Raw genomic sequence first — 18,678 nt, forward strand, 5'->3', positions numbered from 1 at the left:
GATTTATTGCAAAACAGTTTATCTTTAAAATCAGTGCTTTGCTTTGTTTGGTTCTCCTTGTTTGAAATGTCAAATAAAAATTGGACTTTGGGGATTTTACTGTAAGAATTGGAAACTAACCTGAGGGAAACATTTAATTGGAACAAAGATGAAGCGATATAATACCCTCTTTAAATAAAGAAGCGTGTACTTGGAAGAATAAGTAGGCACTCTAGTCCAAATTCATCTCAGGGAAAACGCCGTCTACCGCCTGATACGGTTCTGTTGGATGGTGGGAAATGACTAAAGTTGCTGATACTCTGGATTTGTTCTCATGGCAATTTTCTTCTTACAGTCAGAGTTTGAGTTTAAGATGTTCCAGCTGCGTGGTGAGCACGCGGTCTCCATATCACACCTGGAGGGAGTCATTGCCAGTTTGGAAGGAGACAAGCCGTACAACGCAGGACGGGAACGCCGTGAGGTCCGCGATGTTGCTGTGTTCACCGGAGATGACCCCATAACCAAGACCTGCCGCACTGTGGGTATCCAGACGGACCGGGAGACGTTCATTAAGAGCCCCGAGGGCGATGGAGGCGGGCTCGCTCAAAGCCCCAGTCAGAACCTACCGAAAAAACTCAACTTGGACTCGATCGGACTGAATCTAAAGGCTGAAATGGACCAAGGGCCTTCTGCACCGCCGCCGCCGCCGCCACCTCCTCCTCTACCAGGTTTCTCAGGGCCACCAGTACCCCCTCCTCCTCCTCCTTTGCCGGGCAACACTGGAGCCCCGCCGCCACCCCCTCCACCACCTCCTCCTCCCCCTGGGGGTGGCCCACCGCCCCCACCTCCTCCACCACCTCCCCCTCCCGGCTTACCTGGCAGTGGCCCACCTCCTCCTCCCCCTCCTCCAGGAATGGGCCCCCCGCCTCCTCCACCTATGGGGGGATTCGGTCTCGGCCAGAAAGCAGACATGGCCCCACGGAAACCTGCCGTCGAGCCTGCGTGTCCCATGAAGCCTCTGTACTGGACCCGGATCCAGATACAGGACAACAAGTACGTATAAGACAGGATCCACTCCACTGGGGCTCCACTGGACTTCAGTTTACAGCTTAGGTTTTTTTATAGATCTGCAAACTCTAACAAGTGAAAGTGAAGCAAAAAAAATGCCAAACTAGGTTTGATGTCATTGAAAATCTGTGGTGCACTTACAGGGTTTGTCCACCACACCACACTACAGAATTTACTGCCTCTTAAAATGTCCCACACTGTGTGTCATGGTCCCCAAAAAATCTATAACCATAGATTTAGCCATTATATTGTAAATTGTGGGGGGTGTTTTGTTTTTTTATGTTAAACTTTAAGCTAATACTTCAAAATCAAACTTCAGTATGATGATTTTAAAGATGCTTTTGCTGTTTCCTTTGTTACTGATGTAAACATGCTACTGTTAAGGACTGCATGGGTTAGATACACAAATATCCTGCAGTCAAAGGAGTAGCCCTGTCATCCCAGTGCAAATGAAGCTGTAGGCATTATTGGCTCTGGGCTAATGGGCTCTCAGTCTAAGGCTTGAATGCTCCTATTCAAAGAGATTTCAGCGATATGGTTGCTGCACCGCACTCCCTCATCTAAAGGCCCTATTGAGATGCTCTGTAATAGTAAGTGGATTATCCAGACCATTTACTGTGGCTGTGGTTGTTGCCTTTGAGTGCCAGCCTTTCAGCTTTATGGCCTTGTATTTCCATGGCTGGATTAGTGGGGAGAAGCTGAGCTGCGGTTCGTGTTCTCTCGCCGGTTGTGGCCAGCGCTCGAGGACTAAGTGTCTGCACTGCAGTAGTTTCGTGTCAGCTATAAATTTAACTGTTAAGGGGCATTAAATGGGTCAGATGTTTAACTGTAGCTGGATCAGCTGTGTGATCTGTGTTAATGGTGTGAAGGTCTGAGTTATGAGGTTTGGGGGGGCTGTAGGGGGGGATGCAGTGTGAGGTTTGAAATGGTGCCCAGTGTCTGAATGTAACCTGAGATGTGGAGTACAGTGGGCAGCGTGTACGACGGGGGGGGATTTAAAGAATTCACTTATAGCCGTAGTCCAATTAGAAAGTTGTCTTGTGGGTTTTTTTCTTTTTGCTAGGAGGGGGAGTCGGGTCTGAGTTTCTTTAGTAAGCTACGTTCCTGCATCAGAGCCATCAGATGTTTGTTGGACTCGAGGTGGGAGAGAACAAAATCCAAGGATTTGTTAGTTTGTTTTTAAGGCGGTATCATTATAAAGCCTCTTGGCTGCCCTAGATAAATATGCTCACCTCTGCAAATGCATGCTTTGGAGACGCAGCTGAACTTGCCTGACCCTAATCTAGTCACTGTTGAAAGGCAGTTGATTGCTCTGGTATTTAAGCCACGATAAGCCTCCAAGCACTTGCACCCAGTGCGGTTACATCCAGGCTCTCTCAGGTGGCCTGCCGGCTGTAATATCGTTCAATGGTGACCTGCAAGAAGAACTGTGACGTGTGAGGAGATAATAGAATACATTTCGGGTGGGAGGAGCCTGCTGATTGTGGCGTTAATGTCATTTTGACGACCAGACGTGATGGGGGTGGGGGGGAAGCAGAGTGAGGCAGGTTGAGTTGAATTAAACAGTAGATGTGTTTTTAACAGCAAACTGCTGAACGCCCTCTTGACTCTTAGACACCTCTCGTTCTCACTGCACCTCCGTTTGTTTCTTTTTCCACGTTACTCGGCAACTTCTGCAACACAGCATTTTGTCCTTTGCCTGGAAATGGTGGTTTATTACAGAGACAGGCTTGTCTTTAAACTTTTATTTCTATCACCCGGGTTATAAACGGCGCTCTTAAAAGTCAAGATTGCGACCGTGGCTGCCAGGTTTTTGTCCAAACAGCAAAATGGACAACATCAAATGAGCTTCCAAACATGGAGAACACTCAATTTTGTTTGATTCAAGTAGCCTCCATGTTGCTAGCCGTTCTATGAGAAGCCTTGACTGTGATCGAATGTTTTACACGCTATAACCTCAGTTTTTCATGGTCTGTTTATATTTTAAAAATTTATGATCCGTTTTTTTTTTTTTTTTTGTAGCAACAACACTTTATGGTGTTCTCTGGAGGAGCCAAACATCGTCAACGCCAAAGAGTTTGAGGACCTTTTTTCCAAGGCCACGCTGCAACCGAAGAAGAAGCCGCTGTCGGACACGTATGAGAAGAAAGCCAAAACTAAGAAGGTAGCATCATTGGGCTCCACTCGCTCCCCGGCTTGGGTTGTATTGACTTTGGGCGCTGTGTTGAAAGCTTAATTCATCACTGTATTCTTTTGCATGTGGTTATCTTGCACGTTTTGCCAGCTGAGGGCAGGCTTTTTCTTTCATTTCTTTCATCTAGCTTTGTTTAATAGAGGCTTTCTGTCTGCCGTCATCTTCACTCGTAAATCCAAGGAAGAAATAACAAAAGGTGAAACAAAAGGAGGGAAAAAAAATTGATTGCGAGCCTCATCAAGCCCTCCTCCAGATTGTTGTCTGTAGTTGCCAGGTCCTACACTGGCTATCAAGTTCACTCCCTTATGTGTGTGTTGGTGTGTGCTTTTCTCCCCCCCCTATGATCGAGTTCTGCAGTGTGGTGTAACCAGGGCTTCAGGATTATGCTTTTTCCCTTTTGTGCAAGGTAAATTTTTCAAATCAAGAACAAAAAATCAACACAGATGTGCTTTCTGCCCAATTGATCCACTATTCCCTCTACCCCACCAAAGACTCCTCGATGCCGTCGTGTTAAATCCTGCAACTCTGCACCTCTCTCTCTCTCGCAGCCAGCGCTGCGTCAGCGTCCCGGCTGCCTCGCGGTCCCTGCCAAGGCGTCCGAGCAGTTAAAAATCAGCCGCTGCCCCAGACTTTAACCTCTAAATCCATACGCGTCCCCTTTTCTGATCAATTTGTTAAGGCTCCACTCGGCTCCAGAGGGCCAGAACGTGTATATGTGTGTGTCCATCCCAAGATCTCCCGATTCAGTCGGGTCACTCAGACTGTCCAACATTTGATCCAACACAGACAGCCACATCCAGACACAGATCTCGCCAACTGTGTCCTGTCTGGGCTTACATCATTCTAAAGGAGGTTTGGCCCCCATTAATAACAACATGTTGAAGCAAATTCATAACAATCAAAAAAATCCCATGTCCAACATAACACTTGTCCCCTCCCCCCGGTATTTGAAAGAAGGACGTTTGTGCTACACCGGCTGGGTTTGTTATCTGTGTTTAGACTTTTTGTTCTCAGTACTGTGGTTTTATTTAATTTAATTTTATGCAGTTATTTCTGGGGTTAAAGGGGGAATTGTTTCCGGCTGCCTTGACGTTCAGCTCACTGGAAAGGTCATCGGAATAATAGAAACTTGTTTACTTAATAATTTTCTATCCCTGAAAGTTTATACTCTGAGTGACTGGAGGGGAAATAATTTGCGAGGGAGATCATCTAAATAATAACCAGCAGATGATGGTTTCCAAGAAGTTCAGCTGGTTAAAGTACAGGAAAGAAAGGAAAGCGGGCCACATCTTTTTGGGAAGCTGGGGAGTAAGGGGAAACAGTATAACAGAAGATTAGCTGCTTCTGAGCGGAAGGAGGAAAGAAAATGGATAAGGATATCTTAGATGGTGCAAAAGAGAACGCTATAGGCCCCCCAGCAACTGCAGAGTATAAAAGTACACGTTGTTTACTTGTTGTCTGACAGAGTCCTGCAGTACTGAAACAGAGGCAGGCTCACGACCTCCAGGATATTTGGATGACATTGTATTTTCATTGGCATTTTTTAAATATTCCCTAAAATACAAGCGAAAAGTGTCTGAAGATTCAATTTAAAGTTCTTTCTTTGCCAAATTGTCTGTTATGTGCAGACACTGTTTTTTTTTTTATGCTTGAAGGATTCATAAGTCAGTGTTGAGTGGCTTCACAGCCACAGCTAAGAAACGTTTTGAAAGGCCGCGAAGAAGCCAGGACGAAATATTCTGCAGGGCTTCTTTCAAAAATACAACAGTGTTTGGCTCCTTAGACGTAAAATATAAAGAGTTTTTCACTGTACTGTATTTCCCATAACTGACCTGTTCTTTCTTCATCTACTTGTTTCAAATTGTAATAGTTGTTTCTTAATAAAATAAGTAAAATAAACAGACTTCTGTAGAAGAGATCAAGAAACTTCATGCGCAGTGGGACATGCTTCCCTTTTTTGATTGTCTGTCTTCCTGTAAGCTTCTGGCAGCGCTGCACCTTCACCTCCCTCTAAGTTGTAGGAGGTTTGTTAATAAATCTGTCTTGTTCTGTAGTTTTCGCAAAAATCATTCTCCCCATGTGGTTCTTTAAACACACTCGGAAGCTTTATAAATGTCTGCCCAGAACAGAGATTTAAGCACGACTGTTGAAAAGACTCTTTTATTCTGGAGGTTCTGATTGGACAGGGATGTAGGTGATAGCTTCTCAGTTTGGCGTGACGTCTTCCTCTGCGCAATACCGGCTGACACACATGTGGGCTACCTGCCTCCCATCTGTCAGCACACTCATTTTCAGTCAACGTTGCCAGCGAATCTGGTTACGTATCTGTATTAAGGAGTCTTTGTTTGTCTCCATTTGTGTGTTTCTGCGTATGTTTTTATTTGCGCGTCTGCGTGTGCCCGCTTGCTTGAACACACCTGTGTGGTGACGGCACGTCCCCCGCAAGTCATTATGCACTTGCTCAGAAAGTGTTGCCAGAACATGCTAACACCACAGCCCCGGGGGCTGTGGACGGCGAGAGGAGATGAGTGGGTGGGAAAGGAATGTGTGTGTACATTATGCATATGAGCCACTTCCCCGTTTTCCAGCAACTGCACACGCCAAGAGTTGAAACTCGGGGGATGCAGGCGATGCCTACATGAGTGAGTTAATCTTTATCATGTGTGCCATAGAAAAATCAAAGCTCTTGTTTACTCTGGAGCTCGTCTCTCTGCGCCGATTAGCATATCAAAGCTGAGGGGAGCTCTCTCACCGGGGAAGACGGGACCGGGGGTATAATTGCACGCATGTGGCTTCACCCCGATGGCTGGTGGAGGCGATAAAGTATGGGCACCTATGTGAGCGGGGGAGCAGGCGATGGGCACGTCGGTGCATTTTTGAGGATCGAGGAGGGGAGGGAGGGATGATGATGATGATGATGAGGGAATATTCCGGTTAAATATGCCGGCGTGTGCGTGTACAAATATGCACATTAGTAAACACAAAAACTGAGGTCTCTTTTATGCACATAAATCAGAGCTCTATCAAGTTTATACATGGCAAGTTAACAAACAGCAGCTTTACGGGTTTATGGGAATAACTCATGAGCAATCGTACTACGTTTATTAAAGACATATTTGAAGTGGTGGCTATGACGTGGGAGAGTGGGCGTAAGATTAACACTTCTGGGCGAGACTGGGGTTGCTGAGTGTATCGCAACTGGTTATTGATGGGAAGTCTCGAACCAGTTGTTATTGTAACATTTGCCTGGGTGATTTCAGACAGATAGTCAGAGAGACATCACTGCGGAGCAGGCCGCTCGCTCAGACGTGGCTGTGTAAACTATCCGTTCGGCTCGGATTCTGCATCACCCAGGCCGCATCGCCTAACACCGGCCACCTGCTTCAGCTCAAGGCTCTGACATCTCAGTGTCTCCTTCCATGATTTTGTTTATTTTCTTAGACTGCTCGCTTTCCCCCCCCCCCCTTTCTTCCTCTTTCTCTTGACTCGTCTCCGTTACTCGAGCGTCCTCAGCCGTGTCGGGTCAGTTCTCTTGTTCTCCACCGGAGGGAGCCATTAGCTATTGGTGTCTACCTGTCTCAGCATCAGCATCTCCCGGCTCTCTCCACCTACCCCGAGCTGTTTGCGTGTCTCGAGGCAAGCATCCAACATCACTTGTCTTTTCTCATTAACTTAACTGTTTAGGCTAATTGGCGACTTCTGCAAAGGTTCCTCGCCGCTTTTAGTGCGGCCCATCCAGAGTGGTTAATTAGAGGTGTTGGGAAAGCCTGGTACTCAGCCGTCTCATAGTCCCCAGTGTAGGAGATCCCTAGTGATCCAGGTAATAGAGCTGGAAGCAGCATGGCACCCACTAACGCCCTGTAATGCAATACCAACTTCTAAGGCTTCTGCTCTCCAGCTCCCACTGGACAGCCCAGTAGCCGACAACACCATAATACCTAATGAAGAAGCCTGACACATTAACTTTTAGAGCGGGGCTTTACCTTGCCAAAACGTTCTCTGGTTTTACGGCTAATTCAGTCATAAGTAATTGTGACCATGTGTAGGCACAAATAAAAATCCTGTGAATTTATAGTTACTGCTTCTCTTTGCCGTGCTCTTCAAGACTGTCCTTTTATGGTGCCACTTTTTGCCTTTGTACTTTCACTGCGACTTGATATTTTTTGATTATATCTCGCACGTGTTTTCTGGTAAACTTTGGAGGAGGTGCTTTTCCTAACGTTCGCTTTCTCATTAATGTAACTTGATAAAGAGGGTCCCGGCTATGTGTGTGCGCGCGCCACATTTCCCGGTAGTTTGCGTCACGATGATGGGTTATCACAATTAGTGCTGATTAGTTCGGTCATTTGGGTCAATCCCGGGTGATTCGCCGACTGCTGGGACTAACTGGGGCTTTGGGCGCTCTGTCTCGCTGGTCGTCCGTCACCTGCCACGGAGGGGAACTGGTGAATTTAACCCACCCTCTCGCTGCTCGAATGAACTTTTTATTCACCGTCTGTTCCTCAGGTTATTTGATGTCACATTTTGAATAATGAGGGATGATTTGCGTAAAGAGTAAATGTCATGTTAAGCTAAAAAACTGCATTTTTCTATAACCCATATTTCATATTTGAATCCCCCCACCCCACCCCCAACTCTCTCGATACTTTATAATGTAAATTATTTTGTGGTTTGTTTGGCTTTTTTCTTTCTCTCCAGATTATCAAGCTGCTGGACGGGAAGCGTTCCCAGGCAGTTGGCATCCTGATATCAAGCCTGCATCTGGAGATGAAGGACATTCAGCAAGGTGAAAAAATCTTTTCCAGCGTCATCTAGAAGCTTGCAAACACTACATTATTTTCCTGCCTTTCACAGAACAAACTCGTATTCCGATTCAGCTGCGATAAACTAAATTTACTCTCCTCTTCACCATTAAAGTGAGCAGGACTCCTGAGGAGATGCAGATGGAGTTATTTTTAGAGATGAGATAGTGAACTCTGCAGCAGAGGAGAATTTCCAGTGTCTTGACAGCTACTAATTTGTAACTCCAGACACTTTTTTCCTGGATTAATTTGTTTCAAGTGGAAAGTGGATGATTTTTCCAGTTACCACTGTGGGAAAGAAAAATCCTCAATTTGTCAAAATGTGAGACGGCCACGTCGCGATGAAAGCAGCCTTTCGCTTTTTCTGACAGGCCTCCTGTGCTGGTTAAAGTCAAATTGCCATCTCCTTCATTTTAAGAGCTGAATAGATTGATTGCATTCTTGACGGTTCTGTGGAAAATGCACGCATACATGTGCATGTCTAAAGTCCCTGCATGGGTGAGTAAACGCATAGTATGTGTGTTGGGGACATCATAGGTGGGCCAGGAATTAGTCCGGCCCTGGGACTGTGGCGGAGAATGGCTGCCGCCTGCTTGTCTGAGCATGCGGCCAGCAGATCTGTTTATTGTAGCCAGTGACGGTTTCCACAAGCCTAATGGGACTGACACCCCACTAATGATCTAAGCATGTACAAAACCACGTTCCACAGTTAGCAGACACTGCGCTACCACATAAAACCAACTCAAAACACAAGCCAGAAAAGCGGATACACCAGGACAACCATCCTGTTTCGATTTCTTTTTTTCTCCCCCCTTTCAGTTCAGTTTCTCTTCTGTTCCAGTGTCAGTTTGGTAAAAAAAAAAGGCCGGCTCACACCCAGCGTGAGGCTGCTTCCTTGTGCTTTAATGGGAGGTGTATGCGAAATGGACAATTTGAATTTGACAATGAAGGACAGCACCTTAATAAGCACTTCTGAGGGCGCTAGTCCCTTGCTTCGCCTGCTTGCCTCCCCTTTGTTGCCAAATTAAAAGGACATGGTACATGTAATGTAATTACAGCTACTAGGGAGGGAGAGAGTGGGAAGCAGGGAACTAGAGAAGGCAGTACTCGGGTTAAGAGCAAGGGGGGGTCAAATGCACCCGTGGAAGTGACTGGGCGACCTCAAGGGCCACCATGGTTCAAGGGCAAAGGGAGGCTCTCCCCCCCCCACACACACCACACACACACACCACACACACACACACACCACACACACCACACACACACCACACACACACACCACACACCACACACACCACACACACCACACACACACACCACACACACACACCACACACACACCACACACACCACACACACACACCACACACACACACACACGAGTGAAAAGTGGAAGGAGAGGGTGTGAAGCCGTTGGCAGGCACGCTTTGATCTGTGGGTGTGGAGAGATATCCGGCTCCCCTCGGATCAGAGTGCTCCTGTGCACACTGAAGCAGGCCCCCTTTGGTGGGTGATTGACGGCTGCGTGGCTGAGGGACTGAATAATCCACTCTAATAAGATGTAGGAAATGGACCTCCAGCGTTTTCTCTGATCCAGACGTCGGGACCACATTGACAGCTTCTCTGCAACAGAACAGCTGGGAACCAGAACGCAAATTGTTACCTTGTTAGGTGGAAGTAGTTGCTGGCCAAAATTGTTAACATTACCTGTGCAAGTTTAATACACGAGACATTCAACTGATAAAAAAAGAAAGAAATCTGTTCTAAAGACATTTTTGCAGACCTTTTTTTGTTTGTTTTGTTTGGTTTTTAATGTGTTTTGATAATCAGAAGTGCCTTTTTAGTTCCATTGGTTTCAGTATAATTAAGACAAGGACAAAGCACCAGATTCTCCTGCACTGAGCAGCTCACACCAAAACAATCAGGATGAATAAGCAGCCGTGTAGTCCAGCAGAAACACATGTAAACTAGATTTTATGATGTTCAGCTTTCTTCTTTTGGGTCAAATAAGTGTCATAAGTTTTGTAAATTTCAGCAGGTTTAGCTGATGTGGTATGTTGTGTAGTTTATGATGGCAAATGTTTGCAAACTTTAGCTTAAATTTGCAGCATAAATTGCTGATATTAGTTTTCGACTGATTGACGCGTCTCCTCTGTGGCCACGGCAACTGAGTAGCGCATTTCAGAGGAGCAGGTCGTGCACAGACCTTCTCGGCTGACAGCGACCAGACAACCATGAGCTGATCCAAAAGCAGTGTTGACCGTACCCACTTCTACGTGCATCACTAAGCTATAAACCTACGACACGGTCTCTTTCTGTGATCGTTTCATTTTGCCTTCTGTTTACACACTCGAACGTACAAAAACCTTTTAAACGATTGCCTGTTGCATTCACTTCCTATCTGCTCCGGCATCCTTTGTTTTTCCTTAGTGCACCATCTACTGCCCACCTCAAACTCATTAGTTGGCTGTTGGTGGTTCTAGCTGTGAGCTCTGAGGTTAAGCAGTTTCAGGCTTTCCTTTCTTTGCCGTGCTGACGGGCTTCGTCCCCCAGTTCGCTTGTCCACGACAAGAGGGGGGAAAGGAGCTTCGGCGTACACTCAGCATCTGCGGTCTCAGACTCAAGTGTGCTCAGCCTGGCCACACTCCCAGCTTTACTACCTCAAGCTAATATTGTAAATTAGGTGTATAATTCAGTTAAATGGCAACTGAGTTATGCACTTCACTTGTTTTGTTTGTTTTTTTAATGTCATTCTTTGTTTTACTGGTTTGAGAAATCTTTTTCTGTCAAATATGAATATAGGCTCTATAAAGCTGCCACAAATGTAATGTTCCATTATTCAGCCTGTAAGTAAATTAAAGGGCTGTTGTGGGTCTGTTCTTTATAACACCGACTGCTGTTATCTTTTCCAGCTGTTCTTAATGTGGACAATTCTGTGGTGGATTTGGAGACAATTGAGGCTTTATATGAAAACGTAAGTAGCGTGTGTGTGACATTTAAATGTCTAAACAAAAGTTTCTAAAGTTTTCACAAGTTTAAAATAAAACTAGATAACATCTACATCAGGGGAAATTATCATTCGACTCCCTGCTGAATTTGTACGTTTTCTCTAATTTTTTTTTTCTGTTAGCTTCATTTTAATGGCGAGATACAGAATATCAATATTTCCCCCACTATATATGGTGTTACCGAAGCAAATAAGGTTTCTATACAGATGCATCTTAAAATCTTCTCTAACAAAAAGTTGAATCACGTATATTTCATCACAGTATTGAGCCACATCTTTGTAATGACCTTTGCATTGTCTCTCCATAGAGGGCCACCAGTGACGAGATGGAAAAGATAACGAGACATTATGAGACATCCAAAGAAGACGAAGTGAAACTGCTGGACAAACCTGAACAGTAAGATTTTGTTTTGAATCAGGTCTCACCAATTTGATTATGTGTGAAAGGATACAGAGATATAGAGCTATGGATATCTATCTCAGGGCTTCGTCATTAGTTTCTGCACAAAGTGTGCATTTTTACATAGCCTTTGCGTACGTGCAAAAATGTGCATTAATGGACACTGCTTCAGTAGTTTTTGTCAGGGTTAAGCAGTCCAGCCAGTTAACGAGGCCTGGATCCAGCGGTGCCATTCAGCCTGGCCTTCCTATTTCCATGTTTGACCAGAGCTGTCACTATAGCCTCCTGAGTCATCCCTACTCAGTGTCTACCTCCATCAGCAGGGTCTAATCACACAGGATGTTACCACTCCACTCCGCTCCCCTCCGACACGGCACTGTTTACATAAGTCGTCCCGCATCAGGCCAGAGCTACCTTTGATCAGTCTCCGTGCGCCGCTCGCCGCTTTCCTCCACCCGACCCCGCGGACCTTTCAAACCCAGCCGAGCAGCGCGGCTCATGACTAGCAGCTGCCTGCCTGCGAACAGCAACGTTGACTCAGTCAGCCTGCGTGGGGAAGCTGGGCCTGCCAAGGACCCAAAATAGTTCTTCCTGTTAGACGTTTTGTTTAATTCTGTCATAACACATCCCATACTCTTCCACCTCCTTCTCATCCTCTCTCTGCCCCTCCTCCCCTTTTGTTTTTCAGGTTTCTCTATGAACTCTCTCAAATTCCGGACTTTGCGAGCCGAGCCCGATGCATCATCTTCCAGTCGGTATTCCTCGACACCGTCTCTTCTATACGTCGCAAGGTGGAGATCATCTCCAACGTCAGCAAAGTAAGAACGTCACGACAACAAACTGCTTAAAAAGTGTCCGCCTACAAGAACTAACCCCAAACAAACTGTGTTTGTCAATGTCAGGAGTTGCTTGATTGCAACAGTTTGCGGGATATAATAGGTCTCGTTCTGGCCTTTGGGAACTATATGAATGGAGGGAACAGGACGAGAGGGCAGGCTGATGGCTTTGGGCTGGAGATCCTCCCCAAGCTAAAGGACGTCAAGAGCCGGGTAAAACCGTTAAAGGCTCTAAAGTCTTATAAAAGTAGAGTAATATCCTAGTGAGCTGATTCATGCCCTTTATCTTAATTGTCTGTTTTGCTGTTTTCTTTCTTCAGGACAATCGCATGAACTTGGTGGATTACGTGGTTTTATACTACTTGCGTAATTTTGATGAGGTAAATTAATCATTTTAAAAAAAATAAAGTTTAACAGCTTTTAAATGTCTCCTAAGTAACACGTTGCTTCATTATTGCAGCATGCTGGTACGGAAAAGAGTGCGTTCCCTCTGCCAGAGCCACAGAACGTCTTCCAGGCTTCTCAGGTTAAGTTTGATGACCTCGCCAAAGACCTCCGAAAACTCAAGAAAGATCTGACCGGTACGACGTGCCCCACTCGTATAAGTGGGTTCATTTCTACCACATTGAATTTATTGCTTAGGTTATCTTTGTTCCCCAGTAAATCAGTCAGCGTAATTGTATACATTACCATCTTTCACCAGAGCAGTTTAAATGTAAATGCACATCCCGTGGACTCTCCCCTCCCTCTGCAGGGAGGTTTCTGGGTTTATTCAGGACCTCGAATGGCCCGAGGGAGCCTTTCCCAATTCCCAGATATTGTATCTTAACAACCGTGTCATCATAACACGACAGGCTTTCCTGTTACAGGACTAGTGGCAAGACATTTGGCATCTTTATATCTTTGTCTGTGCAGCATTTAAAGCTAGAGTAAAACCCAAAAAACAAATTCCAGGTCACTGAGGATACATCAGAGGGACAATAGGGGGATTAAAAATTAAATACACTTTTGATGTTCTGTGCTGGTAGTGTCCTGGGCGCCGAGCCACTCAGTAACCCAGCCAAGCAGCCAGTTAGTCTTGGCCAGGGCCACACGGAGGTTAAAGGCGATGCCCCCCGGTGCCCCTTGTGTCTGTCGTTATTTAAATCAACCAATAATACGGCATATGAAAGCAATTAGATATGCTCCACAGCTCTCCCCTGCGTCTTTCAGATTGCTGTTAAAGCCCTCTCCTCTCTGACCCGAGGGAAAAATACAAAGAGTCTACTAAAGTACCCAGACCCACCTCAAGCTGTCACTCATTTATTAGGAAAAATGGAAGACCTGAAGACAATAAATGCAACACGAGGGCCTTCGTATTTGATCTCTGCTGCAACGCAGTCTGGCACAGTAGTCCTTAGGGGTATTTGCATCACAGGGCAAGCCCTGGATTCTGGATGTTTGCTGAGCTCCACCTATGACTCCCACCATTTTTATCCTCTCCAGCCGCCAGGAATAAATATTTATGCCAGGCTATTATAAACCAGCCAAAAGAAAGCAACTGGTCTTAATTATAAAGCTAACACAGATCACTTCCATCCACATCGAGAGCACTGCCTGACACTGAGAAGCTAACATCGGATCACGCTTTGGTTTACTCGCACTGTTTGACTTTGGCGAGCAGAGCAGCCCACCCCTCAGGTGGTGACTGCAGTGGTCGCCGGTGTCTTGCCCTGCAGCCTTGGGTCAGAGGCAAGGAGTTGTGATGCTGAGAGTGAGAACTTCATCCCTGCTGAGCTTAGTCCACCTCCGTGGGCCATGGGCACATTTAGGATACTGTATGTTTCTGAGCTTTTGAGCTGAGTTGCTCCGGAGAGGGCTTGCCGTCCACTTGGCTGCCCTCTTCTTCACTGGCTTGTGCAGAAACGTGATCCTCTTTTGATGGGGCTTCCTGTTTGGGAAGAGGGTGATGACCTTTTCTGTGCTGCTCTCAGAGGGAGAGGGATGAGTGAGAGGCCATAAGGACTTAAACCTACTGTAGGACTCGGAGCTCCCAGTGAGACAAACCATGCTGTGGTTAATTTGTGCATCAGTCTTTAGAACTCGGCACTAAAGATTAAGTTTATCATTAAAATTTGGCACAACTCAAAGTTCTTAAGTCTTCCCAGAATTCCTTTTCCCTTCTCGACCAGCGGCTACCTACTAAAAGATCTCTTTAACGGCCACATAATTGAACCAGACAGATGGGAAGGGATGCAACCAAATGAAATGGGATCAAATAAAAAGAAACAGTCAGAGCTCATTTGCTGCTCAGGGGAGTTTAGTGTTTCACAGAAGTCCCGGCCTAGGTTAGGCATTCATCACTGTGGCAAATCAGACAGTGTCCCGATTTTAAATGGCCTTTTAATGTCAGGTTCAGGCTGGGCCTTTAGCCTGAGGCCTGTTTTACGATGGAGCCTCAGCTTGGAACAGAATGAGTGAATTCTGTTGACCAAACAAGGCAAAAATTACTCTAAAATCGGATCCTTTTTTATGTTGGTTGATTTGTTGCAAGTAATCGTGCGATTTTCTAGCTTTTTGAATACGAATAAATTTGTCAGCACATTGCAGAATGGCTGCATAGACCCGGATAACCCCAGGTCCATATGTCACATACCCAAAGAGCTAAAAAATGGATGGATGCATTTGAAATGTAAAGTTTGTCTATATCTGTAAAGATATAGACAAAAGCACCTTTTCCTTTTAATGCATCTTGAAGCCATATTTCAGTGCTGCTGCTGATATTCAAAGTCCTGCCTGAAGCTTCTACCTGTCAGTGCTGTATTTCCAGCAAAAAAGGGAGAAGAGTTGTAGTTAGGTGGATATGAGTTGATTTATGAGGGATGGAAAGGAGAGAGAACGCCTTACCCTACGGCAGTCTCCTGGCTGGCCTTGCTGAGAGGTGATAGCATTTTTCATCCCATAGAAAGGAGAGCTGGATACTGACAGACCACTGGAACTAAAGATAATTGGAGATCAGTGAGAGAATTCACTTTCCAGGTATAAATAACTAGAATGTGCCACGGCTGGAGCACTGGACTGGTTTAACCTCCTGGGGGGAAAAAAGAGTGCAGCAAAGTTTATGAAGTTCACTGTTACATTCTGAATATAACTTACATTAAAATATTTAAAAAAATTAATTATCAAATGAGTTAAAATGTTCTGAGGAGGATTTTTATCTTTTCTCTCGTTTACTGTGCGTCTCCTCGTCTCATTTGTTTGCTTCTTCGGTGGATTTTGCTTCCTCATGAACCAGAGCTTCACAAATGGGAGGTAGTGGAGTGTAATGGGCACATTTTTGAGACCGAGCCATCCATCAAACAGCCATGGTTGAGATCTTGTGGTGTTCCGCAGAGTCTCCGTCCACTCGTAGGCTTTGTCTTTAAGTCGACTTTCCGTAGTCGTGAATTGTCCTGGCTGGCTGCGATTTCCTGGTAGCTTCAGCGGGGGCTCTTGCTTACAACAGTAAAAATCATAAGTACATGTTAACATCAAAAGCTCCCATTTTCCAAACCACACAGGGTTGGAAAATGGAGCAAAAGTCTGTCTTTCTGTTTGTTTTTCTTCCCACTTAACCCCATCACCACCACCCAAATTTTTTTTTTTTCAATATTTCTGTTTTTTAAACGCACAATTGTTGGCCCATTACCTCATATTATGCAAGTCTCACATTTGCATATAATGGATTCAACAGTGTCTCCTTAGAAATGCATGTTTTTGTAAGTGTTGCTCGAGTTAACTCTGTTCATCCTCCTCGTTGCTGTACCTATGACTCTTTGGCTTTGTTCATGCATGTTCTTAAAATATTGCTGCTTTTTTTTTTTTTTACTACTTTTTGCTGCTTAAACATTGTCCACCAAAGTCTTAGAAGCAAATCACAATAAAAAAATAAAAAAAATACAGCAATGCATAAAACCAGTGCTCTCTGATCAGTGATGTGGGAACTGGGATTTAAAGGGCAGAGCTGTTGTTGTCTGGACAGAGAGCCCAACAAAGCAAAGAGTAAAAATCCTGTTTTTATGTTCTACTACATCCTCCCAATGTTGGCTCTGTAAATTGTGTATGGTGCGCATGTATATATGCAGTACCTCTGATGGTAATTCACATTATTATTATTTAAATTTAATTAGTTTATTCAGCGTCCTTTTAAATGAGAAGTCTTATTTAAGAAGATATTATTAGGTACACCTATAAGAAACCATTTCAAGTACATTAAATAGGTGCTGTAAATTTCAGTGCGTACTTTAAAATAAATTTCTTTCATTATACTTTTTTACTAAAGATTAAAAAATGCATTTGTAATGCAAGAAGACTATTAATTTACATTAATTTACAGAGCTGATTAAGTCGTCTATTACTCCATTATCTTTAAAAAAAAACTTGCATGCAAACATTAAGATTAGTTTTTTTACTTAAGCTTAATTTTTGTACGTATTTGCGATTAGCTCACTTACACTCACGTTACCATTAACGGAAGTTTGGCTTTATTTTTCTGGCCTGATGGCGTCAGTCATTTGCTTGCAGGAGAGTCCTCCTCCTGAATGCACTTTTTTCCAAAAAATGTATTATCACTCCAAGACAATGTCTCAGACCCGAGCCCTGGGCTTTTATTCTTTACAGCTGTTGTGTTTTTGTGGGCTTCCTCCTTGCGGCCTTTGCTGTCTGGACCACATTTGGAAGCGAGCCGCCTCTAAATTGTAGACTTGCTGTTTTGAACACTTTTTTTTAATGGGTCTTTTTGAGTCGGGGGATTTTTGTTAAGGAAACGTGGTTTGTCCAAACAGGATATTTTGGTTGTCATGTTTGTGTGCTTGCTGAGTTCTGTCTTTTTATTTGAATAACTGCTGGCTCCCACTTTTAAATAGAGCCCTGGATTCCAGAACGAGCGGCTGTTGACGTAGTTGCGTCTCAGTTTTAATGCTGGGATGTCGTGCTTCCTGTCTCGTTTAATAAGACACCCAGTAAATAAAACCAAGCAATAGAGCGGGTTTACCGGACTACAGGTGCGGCAGCTCCGCATGCAAACGCACGAGAGCCAAACTGAGATGTTAAAGCGGCGACACAGTGAAGTTAGACTGCGGCCAGACCTGTTAATGCTCTTGTTCTGTTGCAGAACTATTTAGCTATGCTGTCATAAGCAAGTTTAGGTATTTATTGCTGCCATTAATGACTTACAGGTTGAAGGATTGTGCAAAGTTCTTTTTGCCAGGCGTCTGTGTGTGTGTGTAGTTACAGTTGAGAGGAAATGGAACACGCTCACTCACGGCTGTTTCCTCTGAACTTGTGTGAGTTGGATCATTTGGCACGGCAGAGGGGGGGGGGCATCCACAAACAGCAAACACATCTGCTCCGCTCACACATGTGGCCAGCGCTGAAGGTAGAATACAAATGAAATGGTCACCATTGTGTAAACTAGTTTTAAATAAACCTCGACAATATGCAAACTGGCATGTGCCTGATGCGTAAATCGAGGCGCGGGGTGGGAAATCTGAGGATGGGTGAGAAAACTGGTTTAAATGTGGAACTACAGGACAAAATAAAAGCGCAGCTTTGTGCTTACTGTAAGCACTCGTTTAAGGCCAAATATTACAGGCAAAAACATCTATGCATTACACTCTGAATATTTGTATTTTATAAAGATGAAAAAACGGTGCATTCGTATATCTGTACCTCTCACTTTAGGCCCTTCTTTCATCTCTTTTTTCTTTCTTTGTTCTTTCCTTCTTCTAGCGTGTGAGAAGGATGTGCAGAAAGTCTGCGCTAACTCATCAGAAGAACACCTGCAGCCTTTCAAGGACAAGATGGAGGGATTCGTCTGTGCTGGTGGGTGAAGTTAACATGTTCCTGTTTATCTAAAACAAGGAAAGAAATGTTCCTTATTTTTCTTCTCTTTGTAGTTTTACTCTTAAGTGCCATGATCATGTAAATACGTGTGGATTTGATGTTTTTTCTGAGGAATGTCTCATTTCACATGGCTGCTTTTACCTATAAGAATCCTCCAAAAATAATGTCCACAGTCTTCATTATCAACACTAAATATTTGCCAAAACATAACACAAAGATTACTATTTAAATTAGTACAATTACTATTGTGATGTGCGTGTAAACCTTGGCTTTCCTTTCCAAATGTTCAGCAGTAACCATTTCCTGCTGCTGTTAAATTAAGATGAGGGATACGTTGTTTAATCTTTCCCGCTCCCTTTAAATGACACTGAAGTCCTTTCCCTCCAATAGCCATAATGGATGTTTGCCCTCACTCGTGCTCATGAGTGGGCCTGGCTCATGTGAAGGTGTTTTAAAAAATAAAACAATCATTTGGAGAGATGATTTACAACCAGTGAGATGGCTGCAAAACCGAGCTCCGGGAGACAGAA

General features: G+C 44.5%; 1 protein-coding gene across 2 annotated transcripts in view; it reads left to right on the plus strand.

Annotated features, from left to right (window-relative positions):
- The window catches only part of LOC146552645 (formin), a 48,374-nt gene that overhangs the window by 17,479 nt on the left and 12,217 nt on the right, over nucleotides 1–18,678 (plus strand). For both annotated transcript variants that reach the window (XM_085258354.1, XM_085258355.1), the window contains 10 exons: nucleotides 335–1,032; nucleotides 3,070–3,211; nucleotides 7,940–8,027; nucleotides 10,956–11,017; nucleotides 11,359–11,447; nucleotides 12,139–12,268; nucleotides 12,353–12,499; nucleotides 12,607–12,666; nucleotides 12,747–12,867; nucleotides 18,035–18,127. In XM_085258354.1, the coding sequence (XP_085114480.1) occupies nucleotides 335–1,032; nucleotides 3,070–3,211; nucleotides 7,940–8,027; nucleotides 10,956–11,017; nucleotides 11,359–11,447; nucleotides 12,139–12,268; nucleotides 12,353–12,499; nucleotides 12,607–12,666; nucleotides 12,747–12,867; nucleotides 18,035–18,127 (1,630 nt within the window). The remainder of the gene's footprint in view (nucleotides 1–334; nucleotides 1,033–3,069; nucleotides 3,212–7,939; nucleotides 8,028–10,955; nucleotides 11,018–11,358; nucleotides 11,448–12,138; nucleotides 12,269–12,352; nucleotides 12,500–12,606; nucleotides 12,667–12,746; nucleotides 12,868–18,034; nucleotides 18,128–18,678) is intronic.

This window comes from Mchenga conophoros, linkage group LG19 (assembly GCF_057382185.1).
Source record: "Mchenga conophoros isolate Kocher_MC1m ecotype Shallow Benthic linkage group LG19, M_conophoros_male_GT1.1, whole genome shotgun sequence".
Lineage (NCBI taxonomy): Eukaryota > Metazoa > Chordata > Actinopteri > Cichliformes > Cichlidae > Mchenga > Mchenga conophoros.